Below are 18,269 nucleotides of genomic sequence, written 5' to 3' on the forward strand. Positions count from 1 at the left end.
AGAGGGAGGAATCTTAGCTACACTGCTCTCTAACAAAGCTATTTTCATTCAATTAGATAATCCTTTAAGTGTCTCTTACTTTAACTACTGGAGTTAGAAAGATGAAAATGAAAAACAGGTTCTTGTCCAGGAGCTCAAATTCTTCTGCAGAATAAAATATTGACTGGGGGTGGGAGTGGGGGTGGAGGAGATGAAGGAGCCAAGCATTTATAAGCATCTACTATTACATATCAGGGGAGCTAGGTGTTGCAGTGGATAGAATGCAGGTTTTAAAACCAACCTCAGACACTTCCTATCTGTGTGACCCTGGGTAAATCACTTAACCCAGTTTGCCTCTGTTTCCTCATCTATCAAATGATCTGGAGAAGGAAATGGAACACCAATCCAGTGTCTTTGCCAGGAAAATCCCAAATGGCCTCACAAAGAATTGGACACGACTGAACAACAACTATATACTAAGTACTTTACAAATATCAAATTTGATCTTATCCAGTTGTCCTGATATGTATTTTGCTACTGGACCCAGATGGCTCTGGAGGAAAGAGTGAGGTTGGTGACCTCGCACAGCCCTCCCTCACTTAAATCCAATTTACAGCAAGTCATAACATTACCCCCCAATGTCCTCTTTGAGAATAAAGGTTAAACAATAACAACAAATTGATTTTTTTTTTTTTTTGCTGCAGGGCAATGAAGGTTAAGTGACTTGCCCAGGGCCACACAGGTAGTGTCAAGTGTCTGAAGTCGGATTTGAACTTAGGTCCTCCTGAATCCAGGGCCAGTGCTCTACCCACTATGCCACCTAGCTGCCCCCAACAATTTGATCTTTTTTTTTTTTTTTTTTTTGGTGTGAGGCAGTTGGGGTTAAGTGCCTTGCCCAGGGTCACACAGCTAGTAAGTGTTAAGTGTCTGAGGCTGGATTTGAACTCAGGTCCTCCTGAATCCAGGGCCAGTGCTCTATCCACTTCGCCACCTAGCTGCGCCCCAACAATTTTATCTTAACAACAACCTGTGAAGTGCCATTTTCCCTATTTTACAATTGAGGAGAGTGAGACAGAGAGGGTTAAACCTTTTACCTGGAGTTGGAAAACGAATAAGTGTCCGAGGCCAGATTTGAACTCCGGTTTTCCTGACTCTGGGACCAGAGTTCTAGTCACTGAGCCACCTAGTTGCCTTTGAGATAAAGTCAAGACATTTTGAGGTGGGATGGGGTACAAAAAATATAGGAGAATTAGGGGAACTTTCACATAGGAGGCAACACCTAAGCTGAGCCTTAATAAAGAAAAAGGATTTAAGGCACAAAGGTGAGGAGAGAAGCTATTACAGAGAAGGGGCTATCTGCTCAAAGCACAGCAGCAAGAGCTAGCTAAATTTGGAAAACAAATAAACAGGCTGCTATTATTGTACTGCAGCTGGTAGAAGAGAGGAAAAGTTTGGGAAGGTAGGCTAGATCAGCTCATTAGTGTCTTTAGATCTCAAACCCTGAATTTTCTTATATTCTAGAAGCAGTAGGGAAGCACTGAAAGTTCTTAAGTTGGCTGGTCACTGTGGTACCACCTCTTGGTACTCCCTACTGCTGGGGATGCTAAGGCTGAGGCTGGAAGATTGCTGAAATTTAGTTCTAATCTGCAGTATAGCTAATGACCCTTAAGGGCCTGTAGCAACATGATGATCCCAGGCAGAGGAGGGCTGCTGCCTAGGGAGGGGTGAACCTGCCCAGTTTGGAATAATGCAGCAAGTCAAAGCTTTCCTGGGGATCAGCATTAGGTAGTCACTGCTGCACTTCCAGTATGAGTGAGTTAGAGAATCTCATTCTTCTTTTTTTTTTTTTTTTTGGTGGGGCAGTGAGGGTCAAGTGACTTGCCCATGGTCACATAGCTAGTAAGTGTCAAGTGTTTGAGTTCAGATTTGAACTCAGGTCCTCCTGAATCCAAGGCCAGTGCTTTATCCACTGTACCACCTAGCTGCCCCCAAGAATCTCATTCTCAAAACCAAAATAAATAGTTAAGAGAGGATGAGTGTGACTGTGTGTGTGAGAGAGAAAGGAATAATCATTTATATATCACTATTTGTATTTATATAGCAAGGCACTGTGCTAATGGCTTTTTTTTTTTAGAAATAGTATCTTATTTGATCTTCACAATAACCTTGAAGAGTAGATGCTATTATTATCGCCAATGAACAGTTGGAGAAATTGAGGAAAATAGGTTAAAAGACTTGCCCAAGGTTACATAGCTTGGTAAGTGACTGAGGCCAAATAGGAACTCATTTCTTCCTTCTTTACTTCAAGCCCAAGGCTCTACGCACCTTGACACCAGTTGTCTCTAAAAGACTATTTTGGCTTCTGGGAGGAGAAAAGATGGATTGCAGAAAGGAAAGAGACTGGATGTAGGGATCGATGCTGGGAGGCTATTTTAACAGCCTATTTGACAGAGGTGATGGAGGACCTTATCTACGGCAGTGGCTGTTTGAGTGACAGAAAGGGAAACAGATACAAAGGCCTAGGGAACTGTTTGGCACATTGCTCATGCTTCTGAATTAGAGGCCTTGGCAGCTTTGTAAGAGCTATACAAACCCAGGCTTCTCAAAAAACCCCAAAAAACCAAAACAAAAAATAAAACCCTTAGATTTGAAAGCCCCTGACCTTCAAAGGGCTGAGGAAAAAAAAAATAGCCATTTCTGTTTAAAGAAAGCAGCTCGAGCATCCACTAAGAGGCCAAATCATCTGGCAGAGGTTCTGAACCAATGCTTTGAATGCAGTAGATTTGTATTTGTAGAACCAAACCCCCAAACCAACTAGATTCTATTTCCCATAATTCTCAAGTATACAGAAAAAAGAGAATAGTAAGAAACACCCAAGGACTCTTTTCACCATTATCCAACACGTGGGAGGGGCAGCTTGATGATGAAGGGCCTTTTCAGTCCGAAATCACCTAAGTCTGAATTGTACCCACCCTTTCCCCAGCTTCCTTTCACCCTTGTTTTTTTTTGGTTTTTTGTGGTTTTTGTGTTTTTTTTTTTTTTTTTAGTGAGGCAATTGGGGTTAAGTGACTTGCCCAGGGTCACACAGCTAGTAAGTGTTAAGTGTCCGAGGCCGGATTTGAACTCAGGTACTCCTGACTCCAGGGCCGGTGCTTTATCCACTGCGCCACCTAGCTGCCCCCTTCCACCCTTGTGATGTACCCATCCAGGGCAATAACAAAGCAGGAATTTGTTGTGTTCACTGAGTTTATTTCCATTTGAAAACACATGAGCACATTTTCACGGCAGGCAATGCACACAACTCATGCCTCTAGGAGAGGATGGTTAGATTTACAAGAAACCAGCAGGTCCCTCAATGGCAGCAGCTGCCCTTGTCGTTCCCTTTGCTGGCACACTCCTTGGAACACTTGGGACACCCAGCAGGGCAGGAGGAACAGCAGCCTAGGGAGGCAGAGAAGAAAAAGAACCATAACAAGCTATTCACACAGCCCAATGTGAAAGCAGAGGACAGGGGCATTGGAATGGTCAAGGCAGAGCTCTCTGGTGGGTTCCAGTTCCTACCTTGGGAAGGATGCTAGGGAGAAGGGGGGGGGGGAGACAGACAGAGAGACAGAAACAGAGAAAGGCAGAGACAGAGAGACAAAGACAGAGAGACAGGGGGAGAGAGAGAGAGAGAGAGACAGAGAGAGAGAGCATGAACATACCTTGGCTCTAATCCTAGTTCTGGTACTACTGAGTTATGTTATCTTGGAGAAGGCCTAACCTTTCTGGACCTCAGTTTCCTCATCTATAAAATGGGAGGGAGGCAAACTAGAAGATTTCTCATGTCCCTTCCAGTTCTAAATATGACCCTATGATCTTTTATAATTAAGATGCCTTCTAATATCTTAAACTTGCAAAAAGTTTTCATTGTAAGTATATATAAAGTTGAGACGGGGTCCTGATTTTTTTTTTTTTTAGATTTGGGGAATGTTACCAAAAAAGCAATCTTGGTTCCATTTTAGCCAGATTGGTTACCATGACAGCACAGTAAACAAAAAAGAACTCAAGGTCTGGGAGGAGCAGACCCCTAGAGGAGATTTGGCTGTATACTCAAAATGGGGGATGGGGAAAAGGTTGTGGAACAGGAGAGCAGAAGGCTGGAAGGCAAGAACTCATGGGTCATTTGGGGAAAGGGACTGACAGTGGGTTTCCAAGGCAGCCTGTCAAGCAGGGTCCTAACCACCTGAGGCAAGGCTTCAGAGAGCCCTGCTTCCTCTGCCAGATTCCTTTAGTAAGGCTTCCTGTCACAGTCTCCTATGGTGTAGCCATGGTAATGGGACCTTCTATATCTCTCTGGGTCTCTAGACTAACCTGTGCTGCTCCTTGAGGACCAAAAGCAATTGGGTTCAGCCCTTTATGACTGTAGCAACAGAGGCTTGTAGAAGGCTTAGAGGATGGGGGGGGGAGAGGAAGAAGGGAAATCTGAGTTGGCCCTAAACCAAGAACTCTTCAACTTGTCCCCACACTTCTGGTCAGAAGTGACTGAAGGGGTTGCCCTGCCTCACCCAAGATGATGACTTTTCTGTTGTTTTTTAAAGACCATCTGGGTTAAGTGACTTACCCAGGGTCACACAGCTAGTAAGTGTTTGAGGCTGGATTTGAACTCAAGTCTTTCTGACTTTAGGGCTAGGTAGTGCTCTATCCACTGAACCACCTAGTTGACCCCTGGATGACTTTTTAACCTCCTTCCCAGCCCAGGGTACAAGTTCACTCTACCACCAGGGGCAGGATTTACCCAAAGGCCCACACTCACCTCCTTTCTGGCAGGAAGCACATTTGCAATCTTTGCATGTGCATTTGCCAGAACAGGTGCAAGGGCCTCCTAGGGAAAAGAAAGGAAAAAATTAAACAGATCAGTAGAAGGCAATACCAGTTTCCTAGGACAAAGTGCACTGTCATGGAAAGAATGCTAACTCTTCGATCAGAGGGCCTGGATTCTGCTCCTCAGATCACCTGAGCATGTGTCATCATCACCCAGTCTGCTCACTCTTCTCTAAAATGAGGGGAATAGGCTCCATCATCTCTTAGGTCTTTTATAGCTCTAAGTCCAAGATCTATTGGAAGGTTCATTCACCATTTTTTCTCCCATGGCTTAGAAAGCCTTCCCCTCCTTCATCCCCCATCCTTCCAGACACGGAGGGAAGAGAATACATCACCGCTAGTGAAGGAGGTGGAGGAGAGGGAAAAGCACTCCGGGGCACCCTCAAAGGATGCATTCGATAGTGGGGCTCTAGTTAACGCCTAAAGCAAATGGACTAGCTGCGCAGGCATTCTTTCCCCTGGTCCAGCTTCCCGTCCCCGCCCTGCCTCCACCACCCCAGAAGCCCAGGGCAGCAGCGGGTGGCTTATTGTTGGGGCTCATCAGGGATTCGGATTTTTCTCCGCTCCATCCCTTCTCACCAGTAGGGCAGCTGCATTTTTGCGGATCCATGGCTTGGGACGTTCAGAGCCGGTGCAGTGCAGTGCAGACAGTCGCCACAGATGTCCAGCTGATTTCTCTGAGCCCGGGGTTGGTTAGCGGCAGCAGGTAGCTGGAGTTTTATAAGCTGCGGGAGCCTAGGGGATGAGTGCAAACCCCGTCCCCGCCTGGCTCTCCCTTGCGCACGTCTCCCGGCGCCTCCCCCACCCCAGCAGAGAGCCCAAGCGGCTCGGGTGCATTGCAGTAACAGCTGTCTCCCGCCTCCAGTCTTGCCTGCAGCCGCCGTGTGCAAATGCGTCTGGTTTCCGAGATTTGTACTCGCCCCACTCTTTATAATGCACAAAAGACCCCATCGCCTTCTCTCCTCTTTCTTCCCCTCCAGTATAGCCCTTATCACTTAACGTCCCGGTGCCTCCGTTTCTCCATCGGTAAAACGACAGGACTGGACTCATCATCTACCCCTTCCCCATCTACCCCAATCCCAAACCTCCCTATTTCTGTCATCCTTCCAGTCGCTGAGGTCTACAAACCTCTATTCCACAATCTCCTTCTCCTCACATAGCCAATTAATCACCAAATCTTGTCTTTCCAAACATCTCTCTGAAACTTACTACCCGCGAGACCCCAGGCAACTCACTGTTTGCCTCCGTTTTCTCATCTGTAAAATGGGAATGTCAATAATAATAGCACCTCCCTCCCAGGTTTGTTATGCGGATCAAAGGGCATCATAATTGTAAAGTGCTTAGCAACGCGCCGGGCACATAGTCAGCTCTATCTAAGTGTTAGCTATTGTTGTGCTTGTAGTTATTTTCTCTCCCGATTTCCTTTTCTCTTTGCTCTTACATCCGTAGCCCTAGGTCAGGCCCTTATCACATCTTGCCAGAATCACTTCTCTCTGATGTCTCTGCCTCAAGTGTCTCTCCTCTCCAATCCACTCACCCTTGGGGAGGATTTTTCTAACCTTAAGTCTGACCTGCCAGATGAGCTCTACTGGCTCCCCATTACCTTCTGGAGGAGCAGCTAGCTAGGTGGTCCAGTGGACAGAGTACTGGCCCTGAAGTCAGAAGAACCTGAGTTCAAATCCAGCCTCAGACACTTGACACTTACTAGCTGTGTGACCCTGGGCAAGTCACTTAGCCCCAATTGCCCCGAAAAAAAAAATAGGGGCAGCTAGCTGGTGTGGTGGATAGAGCACTGGCCCTGGATTCAGGAGGACCTGAGTTCAAATCCAGCCTCAGACACTTGACACTTACTAGTTGTGTGACCCTGGCCAAGTCACTTAACTCCAATTGCCTCACTGCCCCCCCCCAAAATAAAAAAAAAATTGTTTGAAATTGTTTTACGTGTAATTGGAAAAATAAAATATTATTCAAAACAAAAAGAAAAAAAACATTTTTTTAAAAAAAGCTTCTTGGGGGCAGCTAGGTGGTGCAGTGGATAAAGCACTGGCCCTGGATTCAGGAGTACCTGAGTTCAAATCTGACCTCAGACACTTGACACTTAATAGCTGTGTGACCCTGGGCAAATCACTTAACCCTCATTGCCCTGCAAAAAAAAAAAAAGTGAAAAAAAGCTTCTTGTAGAAGGTGGGACTTTCACTGAGACCTGAGACTTGAAGGGAGCCAGGGATGATAAATGTGAGTAGGGAGAGCATCAAAGGCATGGGGAACAGCTAGAGAAACCAATGGAGATGGATCATCCTGAGAACAATCCATGACTCCTGTCACATGCTCCATCCCATCCTAGTCAAGTTGGCCTAGTCGATAGTGCCCGTCTATGCCATTCCATCTCTTGCCTCTTCCTTTTGCACAGGTGCCCTCCCCCCATGCCTTCAATGCTCTCTTTCTTTACATCTGCTTCTTAAATTCCCAGGTCCCTTCAAAATCCAAAGTCCTTATAGATTTTCCCCAGTTGCTAGTGCTCCCCCCTCAAAAAACTTACTTTGTAACTTTAAAAATTATATTTTTATCACAGAGATGGAATGTCATGTACTAGGACTATCAAATAGGTCAACTTGCCTAGGAGGGAGAGTGTGAAAGGGGAAATCATGTTTAGTGAATTTGGAAAGATAGGCTGGAGCTAGATGGTGAGGAGCTTGAAATGCCAGAGGAAACCTGTTATCCTGAGAGGAAATAGGGAGCCACTCATGTCTCTAGAACAGAGGAGTGACGTGGTCAGATGTAGACTTTAAGATAATCAATTAGGAGGGCAGCTAGGTAGAGCAGTGGATAAAACACCGGCCCTGGATTCAGGAGGATCTGAGTTCAAATTTGAGCTCAGACACTTGATACTTACTAGCTGTGTGACCCTGGGTAAGTCACTTAACCTTCATTACCCTGCCAAAAAAAAAAGAGTATCAATTAGGCAGCTATATGGAGCATGGGTTATCAAAAGGAGAGGCTGGCTGCTATGAAGAGCAGCTGATGATACCAATTGATTTACATAGATGATATTTTTCTTGGCATATTGTTTTCACATTGCTTAGTTTTTCTCCCTATGCCTTCTCTCCCTCCCAGTGAGCCATACCATATTACCAAAAGAAAAAAATTTAAGAGAAAAAAATGATACACTGGTACAGCTAGGTGGCACAGTGGAAAGAACACTGGCCATGGAGTCAGTAGGAACTGAGTTTAAATTCAGCCTCAGACACTTGGCACTTACTAGCTGTGTGATCCTGGGCAAGTCACTTCACCCCAATGCTTCACAACCCCCCCCCAAAAGATACATTAAAAAAACCCTGAAAATGTGTGATGTTTTTTACTCATGGACCGTCCACCTCTTTAAATGAGATGTCTTATCATACTTCTTCTTTGGGGCCATGCTTGTTCTTTGTAATTTTGCATTATTCATTTTTAAAAACTCTCTTGTGGTTATTCCTTCTGTTCATATTGCTGTCGTTGTTTATATTGGGTTTTTTTTCTAGCTCTGCTTACTTCACTTTGCATCAGTGCAATATAAGTCCATACTTCTCTGTATTCATCATGTTCCATTACATTCGTGTACCACAATTTGCTTAGTCATTCTCCAATCAATTTGCATGTACTCTGTTTCTAGTTATCTGCTACACCCCAAAATTCTGCTATCATGATTTTGGTGACCTATTTTTTTTTTTTTTTAGTGAGGCAGTTGGGGTTAAGTGACTTGCCCAGGGCCACACAGCTAGTAAGTGTTAAGTGTCTGAGGCCGGATTTGAACTCAGGCACTCCTGAATCCAGGGCTGGTGCTCCATCCACTGCGCCACCTAGCTGCCCCATTGGTGACCTATTTTTAATCAGTGAGACCCCCTCAGGCTATCTTTTTTTTTTTTAATGTATGAGGTATTTTATTTTTTCCGTTACATGTAAAGATAGTTCTCAACTTTTGTTTATACGTGCTTTACAATTTCAGATTTTTCTCCCTCCCTCCCCTCCCTCCCCCCTCCCCTAGACAGCAGGTAATCTGATATAGGTTATATCTATATATCTCTATACATATACATATAGATATATATATACACACACACATATATATACACATAATAACATTAATCCTATTTCTGCATTAATCCTGTTACAAGAGAAAGAATCAGAGCAGTGATGCAAAACTTCAAAATAGAAAAAAAAAAACCAACAGCACCCAAAACAAAAGAAATAATATGGTTCAATCAGCATCTATACTCCACAGTTCTTTCTTTCTTTTTTTTTTCTTGGATTTGGAGATCCTCTTCCATCATGAGTTCCCTGGAACTCTTCTGTACCATTGCATTGGTGAGAAGAATATAGTCCATCACAGTAGGTCAACACTCAATGTTGATGATACTGTGTACAATGTTCTTCTGGTTCTGCTCATCTCACTCATCATCAGCTCACGTAAGACCCTCCAGGTTTCTCTGAACTCTTCCTGCTCATCATTTCTTACAGCACAATAGTATTCCATTGTATTCATATACCACAACTTGTCCAGCCATTCCCCAATTGATGGACACCCCTTCAACTTCCAATTCCTTGCTACCACGTAAAGAGCAGCTATAAATATTTTTGTACATGTGGGTCCCTTTCCCCCTTCCATGATTTCTTTGGGCAAAAGACCTAAAAGTGGGATTGCTGAGTCAAAGGGTATGCACAGCTTTATTGCCCTTTGGGCATAATTCCAAATTGCTCTCCAGAATGGTTGGATCAGCTCACAGCTCCACTCAGGCTATCTTCTAAACAGTGGAATCTATGGGACAAAGGGTATTTTAGTCACTTTCTTTTCATATTTCCACATCCCTTTCCAAAATGGTCATACTAATTCATAGCTCCACCAACACTGAGTCAGTATGCCGATCTTTCTACAAGCCCTTTAGCTTTGACTATTCCCATATGTTGTCACCTAGATGACATTATTTTCCCACCATAGGCAGGAACATTTTTCCCATATCAGGGAAACACCATTGGGGTGTTACAAAATAGTGTAATGTCCCTTCCATTAACCTTAAGATAACCTTCAAATTTATTTTAGAGCTACATGGACTCCAAATGCATCTGGAATATATACAGTCCAGAAAGGATATGATGGCATCCCTGGGAGCCAACCCTTTGTTTACGACAGTGCTGTGTGAGCCTGGGCAAGTCACTTAACCCTGTTTGCTTCAGTTCCTCATCTGTAAAATGAACTGGAGAAGGAAATGACAAACCAATCCAGTGTCTTTGCCAAAAAAAAACCCCAAATGGTCATAAAGATTTGGACACTACTGAAAAATGTCTGAACAAACATCTGAATTTAGTTGAGAGGTTCCTTCTCTGTTACCCATAGGCCACTGGTACTGCTTTTGTGGTATATTTAAAATCACAGCTTATGAGCTCCCATTAATCTTTTTCTTTTTATTTATTTTTGGGGTGAGGCAATTGGGGTTAAGTGACTTGCCCAGGGTCACACAGCTAGTAAATGTTAAGTCTCTGAGGTTGGATTTGTTTTGTTTTTTGTTTTTTGCAGGGCTATGGGGGTTAAGTGACTTGCCCAGGGTCACACAGCTAGTAAGTGTCAAGTGTCTGAGTCCGGATTTGAACTCAGGAACTCCTGAATCCAGGGCTGGTGCTCTATCCACTGTGCCACCCAGCTGCCCCTCGATATTTTTTCTTAATTAAACCAAACTAAATGACAAATGTAAAGCAAAGACATTTGACAAAATAATAACAATGAAAATAAATTGTATCTTAAATGTTCTCAGCTCCCATTTCCAAATAGTTGCAATCTGTCTTATAAAAAGTCATCTCCCAGGGAGCTCTAGCGTCACTCCTGACTAACTCCTTAAGTCTCTCCAAAATGACAAGAGGGAGATGCAGCAATTACTCCCAGCAGATGCTAGGAAACCTCACTATAGTCTAATAAGTGCTTTCAGTTGTAGACTGCTATGGCAGCTCCCAGGACTTGGCTCCTGACAGCTGGCTATAGACAGCTACTCTCTATGTCTGGTCTGACTACTTTTCTCCCTGACTCCTGGTTGCTTCTGTTTCTGCCTATCTATTGCCTTGTTTTCTGGTCATATGCCTTTTTGACATCTGCACTCTGATGCTCCTACAAGAGCCCCCATTCCAATGCTTTAAAAATTTTCTCATGCTGGAGATTCCCCATTACTCAGTTCCTGAGTGATGTATCCATGATGTATTAGCACTTAGCAAAGCTCCTGGAACATATTGGATGCTTAATAAATGCTTATTGACTTGACTTGACTTGTAGACCCCATACACAGGCTTCTGGGAAACATAGTTTGGAGACATTTCCCATTGGACAAGACTGAGCAAAATCATCTAAATATGAGTGGTGGAACCCCTTACTTATTTCTATAAAAGGGCTCCAGATTCCATGGGGAACTAGAACAAGAAGGGGGCCTTATAAGACTTGCAAAAAGTGACTATTCCTTTATGACATCTTGCCCCTACCCATGCATTGTTCTTAGAAAGAGAGGTGAACTTTGGAGTAACTCTTAACCAAAGAGTTGCAAAAAAAGGGGGGTAATCCTAAACCCTAAGATGGTGCCACTATTTATTGTCCATAACCCTCAAAGAAATAATACAATTATGGGTAGGGAGGTATTGGCAATTAAGGTAGTTCTAGGGTTATGGTGGCATCATGGGGGTGGGGAATTGAAAGCCATAATAGATTTCACAGATCATAAAAATTTGACATTTTAAGGGAAGAGGCAACATGGCAAGTGGATACAGAGCTGATCTCAGAGAAAGGAAGACCTGGGTTCAAGAGTCACTTGATGAATACTGCCTAGGTGACCCTGGGCAAAGCACTTAACATCTCAGTGGCCCTAACAACTTTCTAAGGCTAGGAAGGAATTGCTGAAGAAGTGCCAACTCAAATAGGTAGAGGAAGTCTCTCCTGGGGAATTCCCTACACTGATGAAATCACAGGTCCATTAAAACCAACAAATAAAAAAGGGACCATATATCCTGATCAGCCAGCATGGACAATGAATGCTTCTATTCTCCTGTGCTTTCCTCTGGGTAGGTCAGGTCCTGGGAGACAAGATGTATTGCCCTAGAGCATAGATTTAAGAGACTGGGCAGAAAGGGAAAGATGAAAACAATCTTTGTTTCTTTTCTTCTTCTTCTTTGGTGAGGCAATTGGGGTTAACTGACTTGCCCAGGGTCACACAGCCAGTAAGTATTAAGTGTCTGAGGTCGGATTTGAACTCCTGTCCTCCTGACTCCAGGGCCGGTGCTCTATGCATTGCGCCACCTAGCTGTCCCCAAAACAATCTTTGTGCAGGAGACCTGGGGCTGCAGTATTTCAGTGGATGGAAGGCAGTATCTCCACACTACTCAAAGAAATTTATGTGTATTCATCCTAATGACTTGCTCACAGTGTTCACCGGGAGAAGTAGGCAAAAGAATTAACTCAGAACCACCATGCTTACCAGCCTCTCCTGCCTCATCTCCATCTCCTGGCTTCCTGGCTTCCTTCAAGTCCCAGCTAAAAATCCCATTTTCTCCATGAAGCCCTTTCCAAGCCCTCTTAACTCTAGTGCCTTCTCTCTCTTACTTTTTTTTCTTTTTTTTTTTTTTTTGGTGAGGCAATGGGGGTTAAGTGACTTGCCCAGGGTCACACAGCTAGTAAGTGTCAAATGTCTGAGGCCAGATTGAACTCAGGTCCTCCTTACTCCAGGGCCAGTGCTCTATCCACTGCACTACCTAGCTGCCCCTCTAATTTACTATTTAACCTATAAATAGCTTGTTTGTACATATTTGTTTGCTTTTTTGTCTCCATTAGATTGTGAGCCCCTGGGGGGTAGGGACTATTTCTCACCTTTTTATCTATCTCCCATGCTTAGTACAGTGCCTGGGACATAGTAGGCACTTTATTTATTGACAGGCTACTTTTGGTAGCCAGGTTGAACATGTGCCACAGAAAGGGCTGTGCTAAGGGCTAGTGTAACAAGAAACCCCACCATAAACTGTGGGTCTGCCATGCCCCTCATCACTTTCTTTACAGCAACAATTTTGAACAGGGGCATAGATCTCATGCCTGAGTTGCTTCCATTCTTGGCAACTCAACTATTTTCATAGCTGTGGGACATTTAGTCTACTTAGTGCCACTTAGCCCTATGTCCAAGATTGTGTTCTGTAGTAGTCCAAAGAACTTGGTCTTTCCTAAAGAATATAATCAAATTATTGCATGGACATCATAGATGATATCTGGTAGAGAGCTTCAATTCACAGCAAAATTCTAGAGGACCCTCCAGAAGATATAAATTCACTGGTTCCTCTCAATAATAGCCTTTACTGCACACAGGTCATTTGCCAAGTGGAATGAGTTAATCAGATTAAAACAGTTCTCAGATATTACATATCTACAGTGGAACGTGACCTAGAACTTGCGATGGCAGAATTTGTCCAGAATAGGGTCACACACAGAATTCATGGGCAATGCTCCTTCTGGCTTTCTTTGTTATGCATCTCACAGGTACAGCAATTGTCTGCCCTGGGGACATGGAGAGCTGCATTTATACCTGGGATTCTGAGAAAGTCCTGAGTCTTGGGAATGGACTTGACAGCAGGGAAACTGACAATGGATATTCTCTTGCTGGAGCTAGGAAAATACATCTGACTAGATTGTATATCTATTTCTTTTTATTATTATTATTATTTGTTTGTTTGTTTGGGCAATGAGGGTTAAGTGACTTGCCCAAGGTCACACAGGTATTAAGTGTCAAGTGTCTGAGGCTGGATTTGAACTCAGGTCCTCCTGAATCCAGGGCCAGTGCTTTATCCACTGCACCACCTAGCTGCCCCTATGTATCTATTTCTGTACACAGGTCTTCTTAGCCCTTGGTATAAACTTTATTTGGAACTGTTGACCATCATTTGGAATGCCCAGGGACTGGATAATTATTTTTCTTACCTTAAAGCTGTACATCCTCCAGAATCATTGCAGCATCAGTAGAAGCAACTAGTTCCTGTTAGTCTTGGATCACAGAAAGAGTATGAAGTGAGGGAGATCATAGACTCCAACTGAGAAAGAGGCCATTGGTATTACCCAACAGCTTGGAAAACATATAGTCCTAAGGATGGGATGTAAGAATTGGCAGAGGGATATATGACCTGATAAGTCAGGTGTTTATGCCAAGATTACCCAGAAAGGCTGCACACATCTTTTATGGGGAAATAGAGGGAGAAACCTTAAGGGGTGAAAAATGTGAGAAATAAGCATAGGATGGAAGAGCTGTGAACTAGAAATGAAGGGGAATAGCAAGCATTGGTGGAGTTCAGGGAGCTTGTGCAGAAGAGAAGAGTATGACTAACAAGTACAGGGGAGATTAGCTGGTGCTAATAACAATAGCATTTGTGTTTAGAATTTGCAAAGTCTAACAAATAACATTTCCTCTGATCCTCACAATAAGCTTGAGAGGTGGGTGTTATCCCCATTTTAGAGGTAAGAAAACAGAGACTGAGAAGTTCAGTGATATTTACCTAGGAAGAGTCTGAGGCCGAGTTTGAACACAGGTCTTCCTGACTCTAGACTCAGCACTCTATCCACTGAGCCACCTAGCAGCTCTCTACCTGGGATGAAAGACATTTAAGTCATTACTGCCTCCCCTTCACTGCTGGTGTGCCGTGGTCAGGCGGGCTCAACCCTTCCGAGTGACTCCATGCAGTGTATGAGAGGGAGTCTGGAAAGATACTGGGGGAAGATTCTGAGGAGGTTGCCTGGGGTGGTCTGCAACTTTGCTCCTTCTCTGGGAGTACACATGGGGAAGGGGGCAATGAATGCTTATGTAGCATCTTTCAAAGGTGAGGTAGAGAGAAGGGAGGTGCCTTGTGTCTTCTACAGGTGACCATTTGAGCCCATACTTCTTAGAAACCAGACGACAGTCTACGGCCATACCACCCTGAACACGCCCGAGCTCATCTGATCTCAGAAGCTAAGCAGGGTTGGGCCTGGTTAGTACTTGGAAGGGAGAAACCAGAAGACAATATGCATGTAAGGAGGATATGAGCAGCAAAGGCCTAGCAGACTCAACCTCCTTGTATCTAAACCCCATTCTGAGGAAGGAGACACGTGTATCAGGAGGCCAACTTTGTCGCCAATGGTGATACTGCTAAGCTCAGTGTGTAGATGATGTGCTCAAGGTGACAAGGCTAATTATCGACAGAACTCAAGTCAGAAGATGTTAGAATCAGAGCAGGAAGAGACCTTAGAGGTCATCTAGAACATCTTCGGATGAGGAGATATAGGTGCTGAATGATGAAGTGATTTGTCCAAGGTAATTTAGATGGTAAAGTGGCAGATTCAGGATTGGAATCCAGGTCCTCTGGCTCCAAATACAGGATTTTGTTGTCCCTCTCTCACAGTATGTGAATAGTCCACCTCCTTGTACACATATATAAACACACTCTTGATGATAATAATATAGCATTTATGTAATGCTTTCAGGTTTGCAAGGTTTTTTATAAATATTGATGTATTTGAAGGGCAGCCAGGTGGCACAGTGGATAAAGCACTGGTCCTGGAGTCAGGAGGACCTGAGTTCAAATCTGGCTCAGACACTTAACACTAGCTGTGTGACCCTGGGCAAGTCACTTAACCCCAATTGCCTCACCAAAAAAAATATATATTGATGTATTTGATCTTTAAAGCAACCCTGGGGAAAAAAACAACAACCCTGGAAGTGGTGTTATTATCTTCATTTTATATATGAGGAAACTGAAGCAGACAGAGGTAAAGTTTTTTTGTTTTTTTTTTTGTTTTTTTTTTTTTGGTGAGGCAATTGGAGTTAAGTGACTTGCCCAGGGTCACACAGCTAGTAAGTGTTAAGTGTCTGAGGCCAGATTTGAACTCAGGTACTCCTGACTCCAGGGCCGGTGCTCTATCCACTGCGCCACCTAGCTGCCCCAGACAGAGGTAAAGTATTAACAATAGCATTCATATGGAACTTTAAAGTTTACAAAGCATTGTACATATATTAACTCACTTGATCCATAGAAGAACTGTCACCTGTGAGGCAGATGCTATTTTTATTTTACAGATAAGGAAACTGAGGCAAAATGTGGTAAGTGACTTACACAGAATCTCATGACTAGGAAGTATATGAAGCAGGATTCAAACCTAGGTTTTCCTGACTTCAGGTCCTGCTTTCTATCCACTGTGTCATCTAGCTGCCCCATAGCAAGAAAATCTTTTTTCTACCATTTCTTGTCCATAGATGTCAGTTGATAATCAATGGCTGACAAATGACAAAGAACATACCTGGGCCCAGGAAAAGATATGAGAAGGGACTCCTTTCTGAAGTGGGAGGTTCATGGGTATAGAACATTGCATCTGTTTTCAAATTCTTTCAACATATCGATTACTTTTTCTGATTTTTGCCCTCATCTTCCTCTTTTTTTTTTTCAAAAGGAGATGGTTCTCTAAGTTTAATGACATCCACAAATTATACATTATTTACAGTTAGAAACATTCAATTGCCATGGGTTTTAACTGCCTTTGGACAGCACTAATGCCTTGTTAATGTAGTGTGGTCGATGCCTTGTCCTGTGTATACAAAGCAAAAAAGTCAGAACCTTTGAAGTTAAATCTCCAAAGCTGGCGACTGTCTCTTCTTCCTCTTCACATTTCCGGTGGCTCTTCCTTCTCCTGTCACGCTGGGAGTTGTTTTTGTCACTCCTCCAACTCCCCCCGGAGGTGCCAGCTGCCCTGCCCCATACACACACCTGGTGGTGGTCACGGGCTAGACTCTCCTCACTTGGACTGGCATTGCAGTCTGGACATACTGAACGCCACTGTTACCACTGCTGCTACTGCTACTGTCACTGTGGCTGCCACCGCCGCCACCTCCACCCCCACTCCTCAGGGCCACTGTTCCGGCAGAAGGATTCATCATCACGGGAACGGTCGTGGCATTCTCCCTGCTCTTGTCGGCTGGACTCTCCTTTTCTTTCGAGACACTGGCTGTGTCCCTCTGGGGAGCCTGTGCACTTGAACTGGGCCGGGCGGATTTATTTGTTTCCGTGTTGGCCTCGGGATCTGTTTCTTGCTGTGTCTCCGTGGTTGAGTATAATCCAGCAGGAGGAGGAGTAGGGGAGGATTCAAGTTCATCTCTTAATAGTATTAACCTGACTGTGTACATGACTTCATGTGCTCTGGTCAGTGCTCTTTTTTCTTTAAAAATCACTCTTTGTGGAACCATATGTACAAAAAGATTTATAGCTGCTCTTTGTGGTGGCAAAGAATTGGAAATGGAGGGAATCTCCTCCAATTGGGGAATGACTAAACAAGCTGTAGTACATGAATGGAATGGCATACTATTGTGCTGTAAGAAATGATGAACAGGCAGATTTCAGAAAAACCTGAAAAGACTTAAATGAACTGATGCTGAATGAAGCAAGTAGAACCAGGAGAACGTTATACACAGTAACAGCAACATGGTATGATGATCAACTGTGGTAGACTTGGCTCTTCTCAGCAGTGCAATGATCCAAGACAATTCCAAAGAACTTATGATGGAAAATGTTCTCCACATCCAGAAAAAAAGAACTGTGGATTATGAATGCAGATTGAACCATACTGTTTCTACTTTTTGGTTGTTTGTTTTTCTTTATTGAGGTTTTTCCCTTTTGTTCTGATTCTTCTTTCACAACATAACTAATGCAGAAATATGTTTAATGTGATTTTATACATATAACATATCAGATTGCTTTCTGACTGGGGGAGGTGGGGAGGGAAGGGAAGGAGAAAAAAATTGGAACTAAAACAAATGTTGAAAACTATCTTTACATGTAACTGGAAAATAATAAAATACTTTTATGATAAAAAAAACCACCCAACTACTCTTTGTTATGGAGGCAGCTAGGTTGCACAGTGGATAAAACATAGGCCCTGAAGTCGGGAGGATCTGAGTTCAAATTTGACCTCACGTACTTACTTGCTGTGTGACCCTGGGCAAGTCACTTTTATCCTGATTGCCTCCAAAAACACAGAAGGAGGAGGAGGAGGAAGAGGAGGAGGAGGAGGAGGAGGAGGAGAAGGAGAAGGAAAAGGAGAAGGAGAAGGAGACTTTGTTAAACAGGATAACTCTGAGAAGTAGAGGAATAGTAGGGAAATTTGAGGCAATGTAAAAACAAAAGTGATCAATAAAAATGTACTTTAAAAATAACTTTAAAATAATAAATGGTTGGGGCAGCTAGGTGGTACAGTGGATAAAGCACCGGCCCTGGATTCAGAGGGACCTGAGTTCAAATCCAGCCTCTGACACTTGACACTTACTAGCTGTGTGACCCTGGGCAAGTTACTTAACCCTCATTACCCTAAAAAAAATAATAATCAATGGTTGAATCAGACACTTACTGTGTCTGAAGATCTG

At 43.6% G+C, this 18,269-nt stretch overlaps 1 protein-coding gene across 1 annotated transcript; it reads right to left on the bottom strand.

The window, feature by feature from the left end:
• Positions 1 to 3,207: 3,207 nt before the first annotated feature.
• Positions 3,208 to 17,036, bottom strand: LOC122738973. Its single transcript, XM_043980848.1, has 4 exons — positions 16,653 to 17,036; positions 5,422 to 5,738; positions 4,775 to 4,843; positions 3,208 to 3,420 (listed from the first exon to the last, which is right to left on the bottom strand). The coding sequence occupies exons 1-4, from the start codon at positions 17,034 to 17,036 to the stop codon at positions 3,282 to 3,284; spliced, it is 909 nt and encodes a 302-aa protein (XP_043836783.1). The 3' UTR covers positions 3,208 to 3,281.
• Positions 17,037 to 18,269: the final 1,233 nt, after the last annotated feature.

This window comes from Dromiciops gliroides, chromosome 2, assembly GCF_019393635.1.
Source record: "Dromiciops gliroides isolate mDroGli1 chromosome 2, mDroGli1.pri, whole genome shotgun sequence".
NCBI lineage: Eukaryota > Metazoa > Chordata > Mammalia > Microbiotheria > Microbiotheriidae > Dromiciops > Dromiciops gliroides.